The 19,781-nt window shown below is 41.2% G+C and overlaps 1 protein-coding gene across 1 annotated transcript in view; it reads left to right on the plus strand.

Moving 5' to 3' along the window:
- Window positions 1-19,781, plus strand: part of LOC128650467 (atrial natriuretic peptide receptor 2-like) — a 570,608-nt gene that overhangs the window by 448,685 nt on the left and 102,142 nt on the right. Inside the window, 1 exon segment of the mRNA XM_053704420.1 lies at window positions 17,687-17,933. Within this exon segment, the coding sequence (XP_053560395.1) occupies window positions 17,687-17,933 (247 nt within the window).

The raw sequence follows: 19,781 nt of genomic DNA on the forward strand, positions 1-19,781 counted from the left end.
GTATATACCCAAGAATTCCAAGAGTTTACACTTCATTTGCACTTTGTACTTACTAGCAGGTTTCATTAGAAGTATCAGCATTTTATATGTATGTTAAGATCTCTTTGTTTTAATTTCATGGATCTATGAGAAGTTTCTCCAACATAGGTGTGTCCGGTCCACGGCGTCATCCTTACTTGTGGGATATTCTCTTCCCCAACAGGAAATGGCAAAGAGCCCAGCAAAGCTGGTCACATGATCCCTCCTAGGCTCCGCCTACCCCACTCATTCTCTTTGCCGTTGTACAGGCAACATCTCCACGGAGATGGCTTAGAGTTTTTTAGTGTTTAACTGTAGTTTTTTATTATTCAATCAAGAGTTTGTTATTTTAAAATAGTGCTGGTATGTACTATTTACTCTGAAACAGAAAAGAGATGAAGATTTCTGTTTGTATGAGGAAAATGATTTTAGCAACCGTTACTAAAATCCATGGCTGTTCCACACAGGACTGTTGAGAGGAATTAACTTCAGTTGGGGGAACAGTGAGCAGTCTTTTGCTGCTTGAGGTATGACACATTCTAACAAGACGATGTAATGCTGGAAGCTGTCATTTTCCCTATGGGATCCGGTAAGCCATTTTTATTCAGACAGTAAATAAGGGCTTCACAAGGGCTTATTAAGACTGTAGACATTTTCTGGGCTAAATCGATTCATATATTACACATATTTAGCCTTGAGGAATCATTTAATCTGGGTATTTTTGTTAAATAATATCGGCAGGCACTGTTTTAGACACCTTATTCTCTAGGGGCTTTCCCTAATCATAGGCAGAGCCTCATTTTCGCGCCGGTATTGCGCACTTGTTTTTGAGAAGCATGACATGCAGTCGCATGTGTGAGGAGCTCTGATACATAGAAAAGACTTTCTGAAGGCGTCATTTGGTATCGTATTCCCCTTTGGGCTTGGTTGGGTCTCAGCAAAGCAGATACCAGGGACTGTAAAGGGGTTAAAGTTAAAAACGGCTCCGGTTCCGTTATTTTAAGGGTTAAAGCTTCCAAATTTGGTGTGCAATACTTTTAAGGCTTTAAGACACTGTGGTGAAATTTTGGTGAATTTTGAACAATTCCTTCATACTTTTTCGCAATTGCAGTAATAAAGTGTGTTCAGTTTAAAATTTAAAGTGACAGTAACGGTTTTATTTTAAAACGTTTTTTGTACTTTGTTATCAAGTTTATGCCTGTTTAACATGTCTGAACTACCAGATAGACTGTGTTCTGAATGTGGGGAAGCCAAGGTTCCTTCTCATTTAAATAAATGTGATTTATGTGACACTGAAAATGATGCCCAAGATGATTCCTCAAGTGAGGGGAGTAAGCATGGTACTGCATCATTCCCTCCTTCGTCTACACGAGTCTTGCCCACTCAGGAGGCCCCTAGTACATCTAGCGCGCCAATACTCCTTACTATGCAACAATTAACGGCTGTAATGGATAATTCTATCAAAAACATTTTAGCCAAAATGCCCACTTATCAGCGTAAGCGCGACTGCTCTGTTTTAGATACTGAAGAGCATGAGGACGCTGATGATAATGGTTCTGAAATGCCCCTACACCAGTCTGAGGGGGCCAGGGAGGTTTTGTCTGAGGGAGAAATTTCAGATTCAGGGAAAATTTCTCAACAAGCTGAACCCGATGTGATTACATTTAAATTTAAGTTGGAACATCTCCGCGCTCTGCTTAAGGAGGTATTATCCACTCTGGATGATTGTGAGAATTTGATCATCCCAGAGAAACTATGTAAAATGGACAAGTTCCTAGAGGTCCCGGGGCTCCCAGAAGCTTTTCCTATACCCAAGCGGGTGGCGGACATTGTAAATAAAGAATGGGAAAGGCCCGGTATACCTTTCGTCCCTCCCCCCATATTTAAAAAATTGTTTCCTATGGTCGACCCTAGAAAGGACTTATGGCAGACTGTCCCCAAGGTCGAGGGAGCGGTTTCTACTTTAAACAAACGCACCACTATACCCATAGAAGATAGTTGTGCTTTTAAAGATCCTATGGATAAAAAATTAGAAGGTTTGCTTAAAAAGATGTTTGTTCAGCAAGGTTACCTTCTACAACCAATTTCATGCATTGTCCCTGTCACTACAGCCGCGTGTTTCTGGTTCGATGAGCTAGTAAAGGCAATCGATAGTGATTCTCCTCCTTATGAGGAGATTATGGACAGAATCCGTGCTCTCAAATTGGCTAATTCTTTCACCCTAGACGCCACTTTGCAATTGGCTAGGTTAGCGGCGAAGAATTCTGGGTTTGCTATTGTGGCGCGTAGAGCGCTTTGGTTGAAATCTTGGTCAGCGGATGCGTCTTCCAAGAACAAACTCCTTAACATTCCTTTCAAGGGGAAAACGCTGTTTGGCCCTGACTTGAAAGAGATTATCTCTGATATCACTGGGGGTAAGGGCCACGCCCTTCCTCAGGATAGGTCTTTCAAGGCCAAAAATAAACCTAATTTTCGTCCCTTTCGTAGAAACGGACCAGCCCCAAGTGCTACGTCCTCTAAGCAAGAGGGTAATACTTCTCAAGCCAAGCCAGCCTGGAGACCAATGCAAGGCTGGAACAAGGGAAAGCAGGCCAAGAAACCTGCCACTGCTACCAAGACAGCATGAAATGTTGGCCCCCGATCCGGGACCGGATCTGGTGGGGGGCAGACTCTCTCTCTTCGCTCAGGCTTGGGCAAGAGATGTTCTGGATCCTTGGGCACTAGAAATAGTCTCCCAAGGTTATCTTCTGGAATTCAAGGGGCTTCCCCCAAGGGGGAGGTTCCACAGGTCTCAATTGTCTTCAGACCACATAAAGAGACAGGCATTCTTACATTGTGTAGAAGACCTGTTAAAAATGGGAGTGATTCATCCTGTTCCATTAGGAGAACAAGGGATGGGGTTCTACTCCAATCTGTTCATAGTTCCCAAAAAAGAGGGAACGTTCAGACCAATCTTAGATCTCAAGATCTTAAACAAGTTTCTCAAGGTTCCATCGTTCAAGATGGAAACCATTCGAACAATTCTTCCTTCCATCCAGGAAGGTCAATTCATGACCACGGTGGATTTAAAGGATGCGTATCTACATATTCCTATCCACAAGGAACATCATCGGTTCCTAAGGTTCGCATTCCTGGACAAGCATTACCAGTTCGTGGCGCTTCCTTTCGGATTAGCCACTGCTCCAAGGATTTTCACAAAGGTACTAGGGTCCCTTCTAGCGGTGCTAAGACCAAGGGGCATTGCAGTAGTACCTTACTTGGACGACATTCTGATTCAAGCGTCGTCCCTTCCTCAAGCAAAGGCTCACACGGACATAGTCCTGGCCTTTCTCAGATCTCACGGATGGAAAGTGAACGTGGAAAAGAGTTCTCTATCTCCGTCGACAAGGGTTCCCTTCTTGGGAACAATAATAGACTCCTTAGAAATGAGGATTTTTCTGACAGAGGCCAGAAAAACAAAACTTCTAAACTCTTGTCAAACACTTCATTCCGTTCCTCTTCCTTCCATAGCGCAGTGCATGGAAGTAATAGGTTTGATGGTAGCGGCAATGGACATAGTTCCTTTTGCGCGCATTCATCTAAGACCATTACAACTGTGCATGCTCAGTCAGTGGAATGGGGACTATACAGACTTGTCTCCGAAGATACAAGTAAATCAGAGGACCAGAGACTCACTCCGTTGGTGGCTGTCCCTGGACAACCTGTCACAAGGGATGACCTTCCGCAGACCAGAGTGGGTCATTGTCACGACCGACGCCAGTCTGATGGGCTGGGGCGCGGTCTGGGGTTCCCTGAAAGCTCAGGGTCTTTGGTCTCGGGAAGAATCTCTTCTACCGATAAATATTCTGGAACTGAGAGCGATATTCAATGCTCTCAAGGCTTGGCCTCAGCTAGCAAAGGCCAAGTTCATACGGTTTCAATCAGACAACATGACGACTGTTGCGTACATCAACCATCAGGGGGGAACAAGGAGTTCCCTGGCGATGGAAGAAGTGACCAAAATCATTCAATGGGCGGAGGATCACTCCTGCCACCTGTCTGCAATCCACATCCCAGGAGTGGAAAATTGGGAAGCGGATTTTCTGAGTCGTCAGACATTACATCCGGGGGAGTGGGAACTCCATCCGGAAATCTTTGCCCAAATTACTCAACTGTGGGGCATTCCAGACATGGATCTGATGGCCTCTCGTCAGAACTTCAAGGTTCCTTGCTACGGGTCCAGATCCAGGGATCCCAAGGCGACTCTAGTAGATGCACTAGTAGCACCTTGGACCTTCAAACTAGCTTATGTATTCCCGCCGTTTCCTCTCATCCCCAGGCTGGTAGCCAGGATCAATCAGGAGAGGGCGTCGGTGATCTTGATAGCTCCTGCGTGGCCACGCAGGACTTGGTATGCAGATCTGGTGAATATGTCATCGGCTCCACCATGGAAGCTACCTTTGAGACGAGACCTTCTTGTTCAAGGTCCGTTCGAACATCCGAATCTGGTCTCACTCCAGCTGACTGCTTGGAGATTGAACGCTTGATCTTATCAAAACGTGGGTTCTCAGATTCTGTTATTGATACTCTTGTTCAGGCCAGAAAGCCTGTAACTAGAAAAATTTACCACAAAATATGGAAAAAATATATCTGTTGGTGTGAATCTAAAGGATTCCCTTGGGACAAGGTAAAGATTCCTAAGATTCTATCCTTTCTTCAAGAAGGATTGGAGAAAGGATTATCTGCAAGTTCCTTGAAGGGACAGATTTCTGCCTTGTCTGTGTTACTTCACAAAAAACTGGCAGCTGTGCCAGATGTTCAAGCCTTTGTTCAGGCTCTGGTTAGAATCAAGCCTGTTTACAAAAGTTGTTTCTAACAAAAACATTAACCAGGAGATAGTCGTGCCTTCTTTGTGTCCGAAACCAGTTTCGAAGAAGGAACGTTTGTTGCACAATTTGGATGTTGTTCGCGCTCTAAAATTCTATTTAGATGCTACAAAGGATTTTAGACAAACATCTTCCTTGTTTGTTGTTTATTCTGGTAAAAGGAGAGGTCAAAAAGCAACTTCTACCTCTCTCTCTTTTTGGATTAAAAGCATCATCAGATTGGCTTACGAGACTGCCGGACGGCAGCCTCCTGAAAGAATCACAGCTCATTCCACTAGGGCTGTGGCTTCCACATGGGCCTTCAAGAACGAGGCTTCTGTTGATCAGATATGTAGGGCAGCGACTTGGTCTTCACTGCACACTTTTACCAAATTTTACAAGTTTGATACTTTTGCTTCTTCTGAGGCTATTTTTGGGAGAAAGGTTTTGCAAGCCGTGGTGCCTTCCATTTAGGTGACCTGATTTGCTCCCTCCCTTCATCCGTGTCCTAAAGCTTTGGTATTGGTTCCCACAAGTAAGGATGACGCCGTGGACCGGACACACCTATGTTGGAGAAAACAGAATTTATGTTTACCTGATAAATTACTTTCTCCAACGGTGTGTCCGGTCCACGGCCCGCCCTGGTTTTTTAATCAGGTCTGATAATTTATTTTCTTTATCTACAGTCACCACGGTATCATATGGTTTATCCTATGCAAATATTCCTCCTTAACGTCGGTCGAATGACTGGGGTAGGCGGAGCCTAGGAGGGATCATGTGACCAGCTTTGCTGGGCTCTTTGCCATTTCCTGTTGGGGAAGAGAATATCCCACAAGTAAGGATGACGCCGTGGACCGGACACACCGTTGGAGAAAGTAATTTATCAGGTAAACATAAATTCTGTTTTTATTGTATTTTATTGTATTGTTATTTATTGTGCCATTGGGCTACCCCTATGCACCTTGGAGTGCAAATAAACACATAGTCAGTGCTTTTTAATAGAAGCCAATTATTATTTACCGCCAGTCCAGTCTTCAGCCTTTGGCACTGCACACACCACCCTTATTATCAAAACGAAATTAGACAGGTGCATAAATTTGGGCACCCTTGTCATTTTGTTGTTTTGAATACCTGTAACTACCTAGCACTTGATTAATTGGAACACACAATTGGTTTGGTGAGCCCATTAAGCCTTGAACTTCATAGACAGGTGCATCCAATCATGAGAAAAGGTATTTAAAGTGGCCAATTGCAAGTTGTTGTTCTCTTTGACTCTCCTCTGAAGAGTGGCAACATGGGGGCCTCAAAACAACTTTTAAATGACCTGAGAACAAAGATTGTTTAACATTATGGTTTAGAGGAAGCCTACAAAAAGCTATCGCAGAGATTTAAGCTGTCAGTGTCCACTGTGAGGAACATAGTGAGGAAATAGAAGACCACAGGCACAGTTTTTGTTAAGGCCAGAAGTGGCAGGCCAAGTAAAATATCAGAGAGGCAAAGGCAAAGGATGGTGAGAATGGTCAAAAACAACCCACAGACCACCTCCAAAGACCTACAACATCATCTTGCTGCAGATGGTGTCACTGTGTATCGTTCAACAATTCAGTGCACTTTGCACAAGGAGAAGCTGTATGGGAGAGTGATGCGGAAGAAGCCTTTTCTGCACACACGCCACAAACAGAGTCGCTTGAGGTATGCAAACGCACATTTGGACAAGCCAGCTTCATTTTGGAAGAACGTGCTGTGGACTGATGAAACAACAATTGAGTTATTTGGTCATAACAAGGGGCGTTATGCATGGCGGCAAAAGAACACAGCGTTCCAAGACAAACACTTGCTACCCACAGTAAAATTTGGTGGATGTTCCATCATGCTGTGGGGCTGTGTGGCCAGTGCCGGTACTGGGAATCTTGTTAAAGTTGAGGGTTGCATGGATTCCATTCAATATCAGCAGATACTTGAGAATAATGTTGAGGAACCAGTCACAAAGTTGAAGTTACGCCGGAGCTGGATATTTCAACAAGACAACGACCCAAAACACTGTTTAAAATCTACTCTGGCATTTATGCAGAGGAACAAGTACAATGTTCTGGAATGACCATCCCAGTCCCCAGAACTGAATATCATTGAAAATATGTGGGGTGATGTGAAGCGGGCTGTCCATGCTCGGCAACCATCAAACCTAACTGAACTGGAGATGTTTTGCAAGGAGGAATGATCAAAAATACCTTCATCCTGAATCCAGACACTCATTACAGGCTATAGGAAGCATCTAGAAGCTGTTATTTCTGCTAAAGGAGGCTCTACTAAATATTGATGCAATATTTCTGTTGGGGTGCACAAATTTATGCACCTGTCTAATTTCGTTTTGATGCATATTGCACATTTTCTGTTAATCCAATAAACCTCATTTCACTACTGAAATATTACTGTGTCCTTCAGTTATTTGAAAGATCAAAATGAAATTGCTGATCCAAACACCCAATTATTTATAAATGAAAATCATTGAAATTGGAAATTGTCAGGGGTGCCTAAACTTTTGCATATGACTGTATATGTGTATATGTGTATATATATATATATATATATATATATATATATATATCAACAAGGGGGTTTGGTTAAGCACACCGCAAAAGAAACCTTTTATATCTCAGCACACACATATTGTAGGAGTGCTACCAAAGTGACCAAAATAATTACAAAACAACAAAAAGTATTGGTGCACATCATATTTATAGCATATTTATATATACTTTTGTCTGCTAAATATTCTTGAAACAGTTAAAATAAAATTGGGATCAATATCTCATAGACAATGTGATTGTGGTATACATATAAAGCTAGGGAGTTTCATTCTGTGCAGACATGATTTGAGGCATAGTACTGCAGTGTGGGAATTCTGTATTTAAATATTAGAATCGAATGATTCAGCCCAGCAAAGCTAAACTGATTAGTGCTAGGACCAGTCTATTGTGGGACACCTTGTAAGTGGTGACTGGCTTAGCAGAATATTGTGTGACTAAGATCCCATCTTTATTTAAAAATGTAAAAGCATATTTAACAGGCAAAAACTTTTTGCAGCATAAATATATGTTAATAATATTGTGAGATATTGATCCCAATTTTATTTTAACTGTTTCAAGAATATTTAGCAGACAAAAGTATATAAAAATATGCTATAAATATGTAGACTTAAGTGGTTGGATGTGCACCAATACTTTTTTACTTTTTTTTTGTTTTTATATATATATATATATATATATATATATATATATATATATATATATACATATATATATATATATACACACACACACACACACACACATATATATATATATATATATATATATATATATATACAGGGAGTGCAGAATTATTAGGCAAATTAGTATTTTGACCACATCATCCTCTTTATGCATGTTGTCTTACTCCAAGCTCTATAGGCTCAAAAGCCTACTACCAATTAAGCATATTAGGTGATGTGCATCTCTGTAATGAGAAGGGGTGTGGTCTAATGACATCAACACCCTATATCAGGTGTGCATAATTATTAGGCAACTTCCTTTCCTTTGGCAAAATGGGTCAAAAGAAGGACTTGACAGGCTCAGAAAAGTCAAAAATTGTGAGATATCTTGCAGAGGGATGCAGCACTCTTAAAATTGCAAAGCTTCTGAAGCGTGATCATCGAACAATCAAGCGTTTCATTCAAAATAGTCAACAGGGTCGCAAGAAGCGTGTGGAAAACCAAGGCGCAAAATAACTGCCCATGAACTGAGAAAAGTCAAGCGTGCAGCTGCCAAGATGCCACTTGCCACCAGTTTGGCCATATTTCAGAGCTGCAACATCACTGGAGTGCCCAAAAGCACAAGGTGTGCAATACTCAGAGACATGGCCAAGGTAAGAAAGGCTGAAAGACGACCACCACTGAACAAGACACACAAGCTGAAACGTCAAGACTGGGCCAAGAAATATCTCAAGACTGATTTTTCTAAGGTTTTATGGACTGATGAAATGAGAGTGAGTCTTGATGGGCAAGATGGATGGGCCCGTGGCTGGATTGGTAAAGGGCAGAGAGCAACAGTCCGACTCAGACGCCAGCAAGGTGGAGGTGGAGTACTGGTTTGGGCTGGTATTATCAAAGATGAGCTTGTGGGGCCTTTTCGGGTTGAGGATGGAGTCAAGCTCAACTCCCAGTCCTACTGCCAGTTTCTGGAAGACACCTTCTTCAAGCAGTGGTACAGGAAGAAGTCTGCATCCTTCAAGAAAAACATGATTTTCATGCAGGACAATGCTCCATCACACGCGTCCAAGTACTCCACAGCGTGGCTGGCAAGAAAGGGTATAAAAGAAGAAAATCTAATGACATGGCCTCCTTGTTCACCTGATCTGAACCCCATTGAGAACCTGTGGTCCATCATCAAATGTGAGATTTACAAGGAGGGAAAACAGTACACCTCTCTGAACAGTGTCTGGGAGGCTGTGGTTGCTGCTGCACGCAATGTTGATGGTGAACAGATCAAAACACTGACAGAATCCATGGATGGCAGGCTTTTGAGTGTCCTTGCAAAGAAAGGTGGCTATATTGGTCACTGATTTGTTTTTGAATGTCAGAAATGTATATTTGTGAATGTTGAGATGTTATATTGGTTTCACTGGTAAAAATAAATAATTGAAATGGGTATATATTTGTTTTTTGTTAAGTTGCCTAATAATTATGCACAGTAATAGTCACCTGCACACACAGATATCCCCCTAAAATAGCTATAACTAAAAACAAACTAAAAACTACTTCCAAAACTATTCAGCTTTGATATTAATGAGTTTTTTGGGTTCATTGAGAACATGGTTGTTGTTCAATAATAAAATTAATCCTCAAAAATACAACTTGCCTAATAATTCTGCACTCCCTGTATACCTGTATATATACACACACACATATATATATATATATATATATATATATATATATATATATATATATATCAGTGACGTGCGGTGATGTCAGAGGCTTTTGAGTCAGTGGCTAGGATATGTCTTCATTCTTTAGATATCCTTTGTTGAAGAAATAGCAATGCACATAGGTGAGCCAATCACATGAGGTATCTATATACAGCCACCAATCAGCAGCTACTGAGCATATTTAGATATGATTGTCAACAAAGGATATCAAAAGAATGAAGAAAATTAGATATTAGATGTAAATTGGAAAGTTATTTAAAATTGCATGCTCTTTGTAAATCATGAAAGAAAACATATGGGTTTCATGTCCCTTTAAATGGTGTCTTGGAAAACTGGTCAACTTAGTAAACATCTGATTTTAGTCTAAAGGATTGTAACAGAAACTCTTGCCAGATAACACAATGCTTGCTCTGATTATGAGATCTAGAAATCCATGCCCATTAAAATATGTTTAAAACATACTTTTTACTTTAATGCTGCAAATTATGCTTATAGATTCTTTCATTATTCAGTAAATATAAAAATGTCTCTTGATCCAGTGGCGGCTGGTGAAATTTAAAGATGGTGGGGCGCTTGACCCCACCCCATTAAATAAAGCCACACCATCAGATGGCACTACCAATTCATTAATTAAACAAATAAAAGGTAGACCGAAACACAGAAAAGCACTCGGGGGGAGAGGGAGAGAGAGAAGGGGGTAGAGGGAGAGAGAGAGAGACACAGAGGCTTAGAGAGAAAGAGAGAGAGACACATAAGGGATGAAAGAGTCAGAGGGGGAGGAAGAGAGACACAGAGGGGAGAGAGAGACACAGAGGGGAGAGAGAGACACAGAGGAGAGGGAGAGACAGAGGGGAGAGACAGAGAGACAGAGGGGAGAGAGAGAGACAGAGAGACACAGAGGGGAGAGAGACAGAGGGGAGAGAAACATAGGGGGGAGAGAGAGACAGAGAGGGGAGAGATAGAGCTACAGAGGGGAGAGAGAGACAGAGGGGAGAGAGAGAGAGGGAGACAGAGGGGAGAGAGAGAGACAGATGGGAGAGAGAGACAGAAGGGGGTTGAGAGAGAGAGACAGAGGGGAGAGAGAGACAGAGGAGAGAGAGAGAGAGACAGAGGGGATAGAGAGAGACAGAGGGGATAGAGAGAGACAGAGGGGATAGATAGAGAAAGAGGGGAGAGAGAGAGAGACAGAGGGGGGAGAGAGAGAGACAGATGAGAGAGAGACAGATGAGAGAGAGAGAGAGAGAGAGAGAGAGAGAGAGAGAGAGAAAGACAGAGGGGGGAGAGAGAGACAGAGGGGGAGAGAGGGAGAGACAGAGGGGGGAGAGAGAGAGAGAGAGAGAGACAGAGGGGAGAGAGAGAGAGACAGAGGGAGAGAGAGAGAAAGACAGAGGGGAGAGAGAGAGAGACAGAGGGGGGAGAGAGAGAGAGAGGAGAGAGAGACAGAGGGCAGAGAGAGACAGAGGGCAGAGAGAGACAGAGGGCAGAGAGAGACAGAGGGGAGAGAGAGACAGAGGGGAGGGAGAGAGTGAGACAGAGGGGAGAGAGAGAGAGAAAGAGGGGAGATAGAGAGACAGAGGGGAGAGAGAGAGACACACACAGAGGGGGGAGAGACACAGAGGGGAGAGAGAGACAGAGGGGGGAAGAGAGACAGAGGGGAGAGAGAGAGACAGAGGGGAGGGAGAGAGTGAGACAGAGGGGAGAGAGAGAGACAGAGGGGAGAGAGAGAGAGACAGAGGGGAGAGAGAGAGACAGAGGGGAGAGAGAGAGACACACACAGAGGGGGAGAGACACAGAGGGGAGAGAGAGACAGAGGGGGGGGAAGAGAGACAGAGGGGAGAGAGAGACAGAGGGGAGAGAGAGACAGAGGGGAGAGGGAGACAGAGGGGAGAGACAGAGAGGGGAGAGACAGAGGGGAGAGAGAGAGATAGACAGAGGGGAGAGAGACATACACAAGTGCACATACATACATATGCACACATAAACAAGCACAAATACATACACAAGCACACATACATACACAAGCACACATACATACACAAGCACACATACATACACAAGCACACATACATAAACAAGCGTACATACATACACAATCGCACATTCATACACAAGCACACATTTATACACAAGCGCACATACATACACAAGCGCACATACATACACAAGCACACATTCATACACAAGCACACAGACATAAACAAGCACACACACATACACAAGCGCACATACATACACAAGCGCACATACATAAATAAGCGCACATACACAAGCACACATACATATACATGTGCACATAGACACGCATAAATGCATACACTTGCGCACAAGCACACATACATCCACAAGCACACATGCATCCACAAGCACACATACATGCAAAAGCACACATACATACACAACCGCACATTCATACACAAGCACACAGACATAAACAAGCGCACATACATACACAAGCACACATTCATACACAAGCACACATTCATACACAAGCACACATACATAAACAAGCACACACACATAAACAAGCACACATACATAAACAAGCACACACACATAAACAAGCACACATACATACACAAGCACACATTCATACACAAGCACACATTCATACACAAGCACACATACATAAACAAGCACACACACATACACAAGCACACATACATACACAAGCACACATACATACACAAGCGCACATACACAAGCACACATACATATACATGTGCACATAGACACGCATAAATGCATACACTTGCGCACAAGCACACATACATCCACAAGCACACATACATACACAAGCGGACATACATACACAAGCGCACATACATACACAAGCACACATACACAAGGGCACATACATACACATGCACACATACATACACATGCACACATACACAAGCACACACACATACACATGCACACATACACAAGCACACATACATACACATGCACACATACATACACATGCACACATACACAAGCACACATACATACACACATACATACACATGCACACATACATACACATGCACACATACACAAGCACACATACATACGCAAGTGCACATACATACACAAGCACACATACATACACATGCACACATACATACACATGCACACATACATACACATGCACACATACATACACAAGTGCACATACATACACAAGCACACATACATACACATGCACACATACATACACAAGCGCACATACATACACATGCACACATACATACACATGCACACATACATACACATGCACACATATACACACATACATACACATGCACACATACACAAGCACACATATATACACAAGCGCGCACACATACACAAGCACACATATATACACAAGCGCACATACATACACATGCACACATACACAAGCGCACATACATACACAAGCACACATACATACACAAGCACACATACATACACAAGCACACATACATACACAAGCACACATTCATACACATGCACACATACATACACAAGCACACATTCATACACATGCACACATACATACACAAGCACACATTCATACACATGCACACATTCATACACATGCACACATATATACACAAGCACACATTCATACACATGCACACATACATACACAAGCACACATTCATACACAAGCACACATACATACACATGCACACATACATACACAAGCGCACATACATACACATGCACACATACATACACATACATACACATGCACACATACACACATATACACACATACATACACATGCACACATACACACATATACATACATACACATGCACACATACACAAGCACACATATATACACAAGCGCACATACATACACATGCACACATACACAAGAACACATATATACACATACATACACAAGCGCACATACATACACATGCACACATTCATACACATGTACACATACATACACAAGCACACATACATACACATGCACATACATACACATGCACACATACATACACATGCACACATACACACATATACACACATACATACACATGCACACATACACAAGCACACATATATACACAAGCGCACATACATACACATGCACACATACACAAGCACACATACACAAGCACACATATATACACAAGCGCACATACATACACAAGCACACATACATACACAAGCACACATTCATACACATGCACACATTCATACACATGCACACATACATACACAAGCACACATACATACACATGCACACATACATACACAAGCAAATATATACATATACACACAAGCGCACGTACATACACATGCGCACATGCATATAAATGTGCACATAGACATGCATAAATGCATACACATGCGCACAAGCACACATACATCCACAAGCACACATGTATCCAAGAGAACACATACATGCAAAAGAACACATACATGCACAAACGCACATAGATACACAAGCACACAGACATACACATGCACGCACACACAAGCACACATGCATGAACAAACGCACATAGATACACAAGCACACATACATACAATTGCACAAGCACACATACATACACAAGCACACATACATACACATGCACAAGCACACATACATGCACAAGCACACATACATACACAAGCACACATACATACACATGCACAAGCACACATACATAAGAATACACACACAAGAACACATACACAAGCACACATACATGTACAAGCACACAAACATGCACAAGCACACACACACAAGAACACATACACAAGAACACATACACAAGAACACATACACAAGAACACATACACAAGCACACATACACAAGAATACACACACAAGAACACATACACAAGAAGACATACACAAGAATACACACACAAGCACACATACACAAGAATACACAAACAATAACCCATACACAAGAACACATACACAAGAATACACACACAAGAACACATACACAAGAACACATACACAAGAACACATACACAAGAACACATACACAAGCACACATACACAAGAATACACACACAAGAATACACACAAAAGAACACTTACACAAGAACACATACACAATAATACACACACAAGAATACACACACAAGCACACATACACAAGAATACACACACAAGCACACATACACAAGAATACACACAAAAGAATACACACACAAGAACACATACACAAGCACACATACACAAGAATACACACACAAGAATACACACACAAGCACACATACACAAGAATACACACACAAGAATACACACACAAGAATACACACACAAGCACACATACACAAGAATACACACACAAGAACACATACACAAGAATACACACACAAGAACACATACACAAGAATACACACACAAGAATACACATACACAAGAACACATACACAAGAATACACATACACAAGAACACATACACAAGAATACACACACAAGAATACACACACAAGAACACATACACAAGAATACACACACAAGAACACATACACAAGAACACACACACAAGAACACATACACAAGAATACACACATAAGAACACATACACAAGAACACATACACAAGAATACACACACAAGAACACATACACAAGCACACATACACAAGAATACACACACAAGCACACATACACAAGAACACATACACAAGAATACAAACACAAGAATACACACACAAGAATACACACACAAGAACACATACACAAGCACACATACACAAGAATACACACACAAGCACACATACACAAGAATACACACACAAGCACACATACATGCACAAGCACACAAACATGCAGAAACACACATACACAAGAATACACACACAAGCACACATACACAAGAATACACACACAAGAACACATACACAAGCACACATACATGTACAAGCACACAAACATGCACAAGCACACATACACAAGAATACACACACAAGAACACATACACAAGAATACACACACAAGAATACACACACAACAATACACACACAAAAACACATACACAAGAATACACACACAAGAATACACACACAAGAACACATACACAAGAACACATACATGCACAAGCACACAAACATGCAGAAACACACATACACAAGAATACACACACAAGCACACATACACAAGAATACACACACAAGAACACATACACAAGAACACATACACAAGAACACATACACAAGAACACACACACAAGAACACACACACAAGAACACATACACAAGAATACACACACAAGAATACACACACAACAATACACACACAAAAACACATACACAAGAATACACACACAAGAATACACACACAAGAACACATACACAAGAACACATACATGCACAAGCACACAAACATGCAGAAACACACATACACAAGAATACACACACAAGCACACATACACAAGAATACACACACAAGAACACATACACAAGAACACATACACAAGAACACATACACAAGAACACATACACAAGAACACATACACAAGAACACATACACAAGAACACACAAACAATAACCCATACACAAGAATACACACACAAGAACACATACACAAGAACACACACACAAGAATACACACACAAGAACACATACACAAGAATACACACACAAGAACACATACACAAGCACACATACATGCACAAGCATACAAACATGCAGAAGCACACATACACAAGAATACACACACAAGAACACATGCACAAGCACACAAACATGCAGAAGCACACATACACAAGAATACACACACAAGAACACATGCACAAGCACACAAACATGCAGAAGCACACATACACAAGAATACACACACAAGAACACATGCACAAGCACACAAACATGCAGAAGCACACATACACAAGAATACACACACAAGAACACATGCACAAGCACACATACATAAGCACACATACATACAACCACATGTATAGGAGCCTTATTACCAATTGTACAGAGTATAGGAGCCTTATTACCAATTGTACAGAGTAAAGGGGTCTTATTACCAATTGTACAGAGTATAGGGGTCTTATTACCAATTGTACAGAGTAAAGGGGTCTTATTACCAATTGTACAGAGTATAGGGGCCTTATTACCAATTGGACAGAGTATAGGAGCCTTATTACCAATTGTACAGAGTATAGGGGTCTTATTACCAATTGTACAGAGTATAGGAGCCTTATTACCAATTGTACAGAGTATAGGAGCCTTATTACCAATTGTACAGAGTATAGGGGTCTTATTACCAATTGTACAGAGTAAAGGGGTCTTATTACCAATTGTACAGAGTATAGGAGCCTTATTACCAATTGGACAGAGTATAGGAGCCTTATTACCAATTGGACAGAGTATAGGGGCCTTATTACCAATTGTACAGAGTATAGGAGCCTTATTACCAATTGTACAGAGTATAGGAGCCTTATTACCAATTGTACAGAGTATAGGAGCCTTATTACCAATTGTACAGAGTATAGGGGCCTTATTACCAATTGTACAGAGTATAGGAGCCTTATTACCAATTGTACAGAGTATAGGGGTCTTATTACCAATTGTACAGAGTATAGGGGTCTTATTACCAATTGTACAGAGTATAGGAGCCTTATTACCAATTGTACAGAGTATAGGGGTCTTATTACCAATTGTACAGAGTATAGGGGTCTTATTACCAATTGTACAGAGTATAGGAGCCTTATTACCAATTGTACAGAGTATAGGGGTCTTATTACCAATTGTACAGAGTATAGGGGTCTTATTACCAATTGTACAGAGTAGAGGGGCCTTATTACCAATTGTACAGAGTATAAGGGTCTTATTACCAATTGTACAGAGTATAGGGGTCTTATTACTTCGCTTTTTGCGGTTACCGTGCAAATCTTATTCTGTTGGTGCTGCGGTTTGTATACAAGAGGCCCTGTGTGACAAATAAATACATCTGGCTTGTAGGCACACTTACCTCATCGCACATCCCTCACTTACAGGTTGAGACTATTGGCGATGCTTACATGGTAGTTTCGGGATTACCCGTGCGGAACGAAACGCTACATGCAAGAGAGATAGGCAGAATGTCACTAGCACTACTGGAAGCTGTAAAAACATTCAAGATTCGGCACAGACCCAGCACACAGCTACGGTTACGGATAGGAATTCATACAGGTGAGTCTGTTATACATCATAGCAGCTATACAGGACTGTGTGCATAAGTAATATAAGTTGTATCAGTCTGTAATAGCAGCTATACATGTTAGTTTGTGTTATATAAGTAATAAGATATATACAGGGGTGTGTGTTATATAGGTAATAAGGTCTATACGGGGGGGTGTTATATAGGTAATGAGGTCTATACGGGTGGGTGTTATATAGGTAATGAGGTCTATACAGGGGTCTGTGTTATATAGGTAATGATGTCTATACAGGGGTGTGTGTTATATAGGTAATGATGTCTATACAGGGGTGTGTGTTATATAGGTAATGATGTCTATACAGGGGTCTGTGTTATATAGGTAATGATGTATATACAGGGGTCTGTGTTATATAGGTAATGATGTCTATACAGGGGTCTGTGTTATGTAGGTAATGAGGTCTATACAGGGGTCTGTGTTATATAGGTAATGAAAGCTATACAGAGGTGTGTTATATAGGTAATGATGTCTATACAGAGGGGTGTTATATAGGTAATGAGGTCTATACAGGGGTCTGTGTTATATAGGTAATGAAAGCTATACAGTGGTGTGTTATATAGGTAATGATGTCTATACAGAGGTGTGTTATATAAGTAATAAGAGCTATACAGGGGTGTGTATTATATAGGTAATGAAAGCTATACAGAGGTGTGTTATATACGTAATGAGAGCTATACAGAGGTGTGTTATATAGGTAATTAAGTCTATATAGGGGTGTGTGTTATATAGGTAATGAGAGCTATACATAGGTGTGTGTCATATAGGTAATGAGAGCTATACAGGGGTGTGTGTTATATAGGTAATGAGGTCTATACAGGGGTGTGTTATATACGTAATGAGAGCTATACAGGGGTGTGTGTTATATAGATAATGAGAGCTATACAGGGGTGTGTTATATAGGTAATGAGAGCTATACAGGGGTGTGTGTTATATAGGTAATGAGAGCTATACAGGGGTGTGTGTTATATAGGTAATGAAGTCTATACAGGGGTGTGTGTTATATAGGTAATGAAGTCTATACAGGGGTGTGTGTTATATAGGTAATAAGGTCTATACAGGGGTGTGTGTTATAAAGGTAATGAGAGCTTTACAGGGGTGTGTGTTATATAGGTAATGAAGTCTATACAGGGGTGTGTGTTATATAGGTTATGAGAGCTATACAGGGGTGTGTGTTATATAGGTTATGAGAGCTATACAGGGGTGTGTGTTATATAGGTAATAAGAGCTATACAGGGGTGTGTGTTATATAGGTATTGAGAGCTATACAGGGGTGTGTGTGTTATATAGGTTATGAGAGCTATACAGGGGTGTGTGTTATATAGGTAATAAGAGCTATACAGGGGTGTGTGTTATATAGGTAATAAGAGCTATACAGGGGTGTGTGTTATATAGGTATTGAGAGCTATACAGGGGTGTGTGTTATATAGGTAATAAGAGCTATACAGGGGTGTGTGTTATATAGGTATTGAGAGCTATACAGGGGTGTGTGTGTTATATAGGTTATGAGAGCTATACAGGGGTGTGTGTTATATAGGTAATAAGAGCTATACAGGGGTGTGTGTTATATAGGTATTGAGAGCTATACAGGGGTGTGTGTTATATAGGTAATGAGAGCTATACAGGGGTGTGTGTTATATAGGTAATAAGAGCTATACAGGGGTGTGTGTTATATAGGTATTGAGAGCTATACAGGGGTGTGTGTTATATAGGTAATGAGAGCTATACAGGGGTGTGTGTTATATAGGTAATAAGAGCTATACAGGGGTGTGTGTTATATAGGTAATGAGAGCTATACAGGGGTGTGTGTTATATAGGTAATAAG

This window comes from Bombina bombina, chromosome 2 (genome assembly GCF_027579735.1).
Source record: "Bombina bombina isolate aBomBom1 chromosome 2, aBomBom1.pri, whole genome shotgun sequence".
In the NCBI taxonomy this organism is placed as follows: domain Eukaryota; kingdom Metazoa; phylum Chordata; class Amphibia; order Anura; family Bombinatoridae; genus Bombina; species Bombina bombina.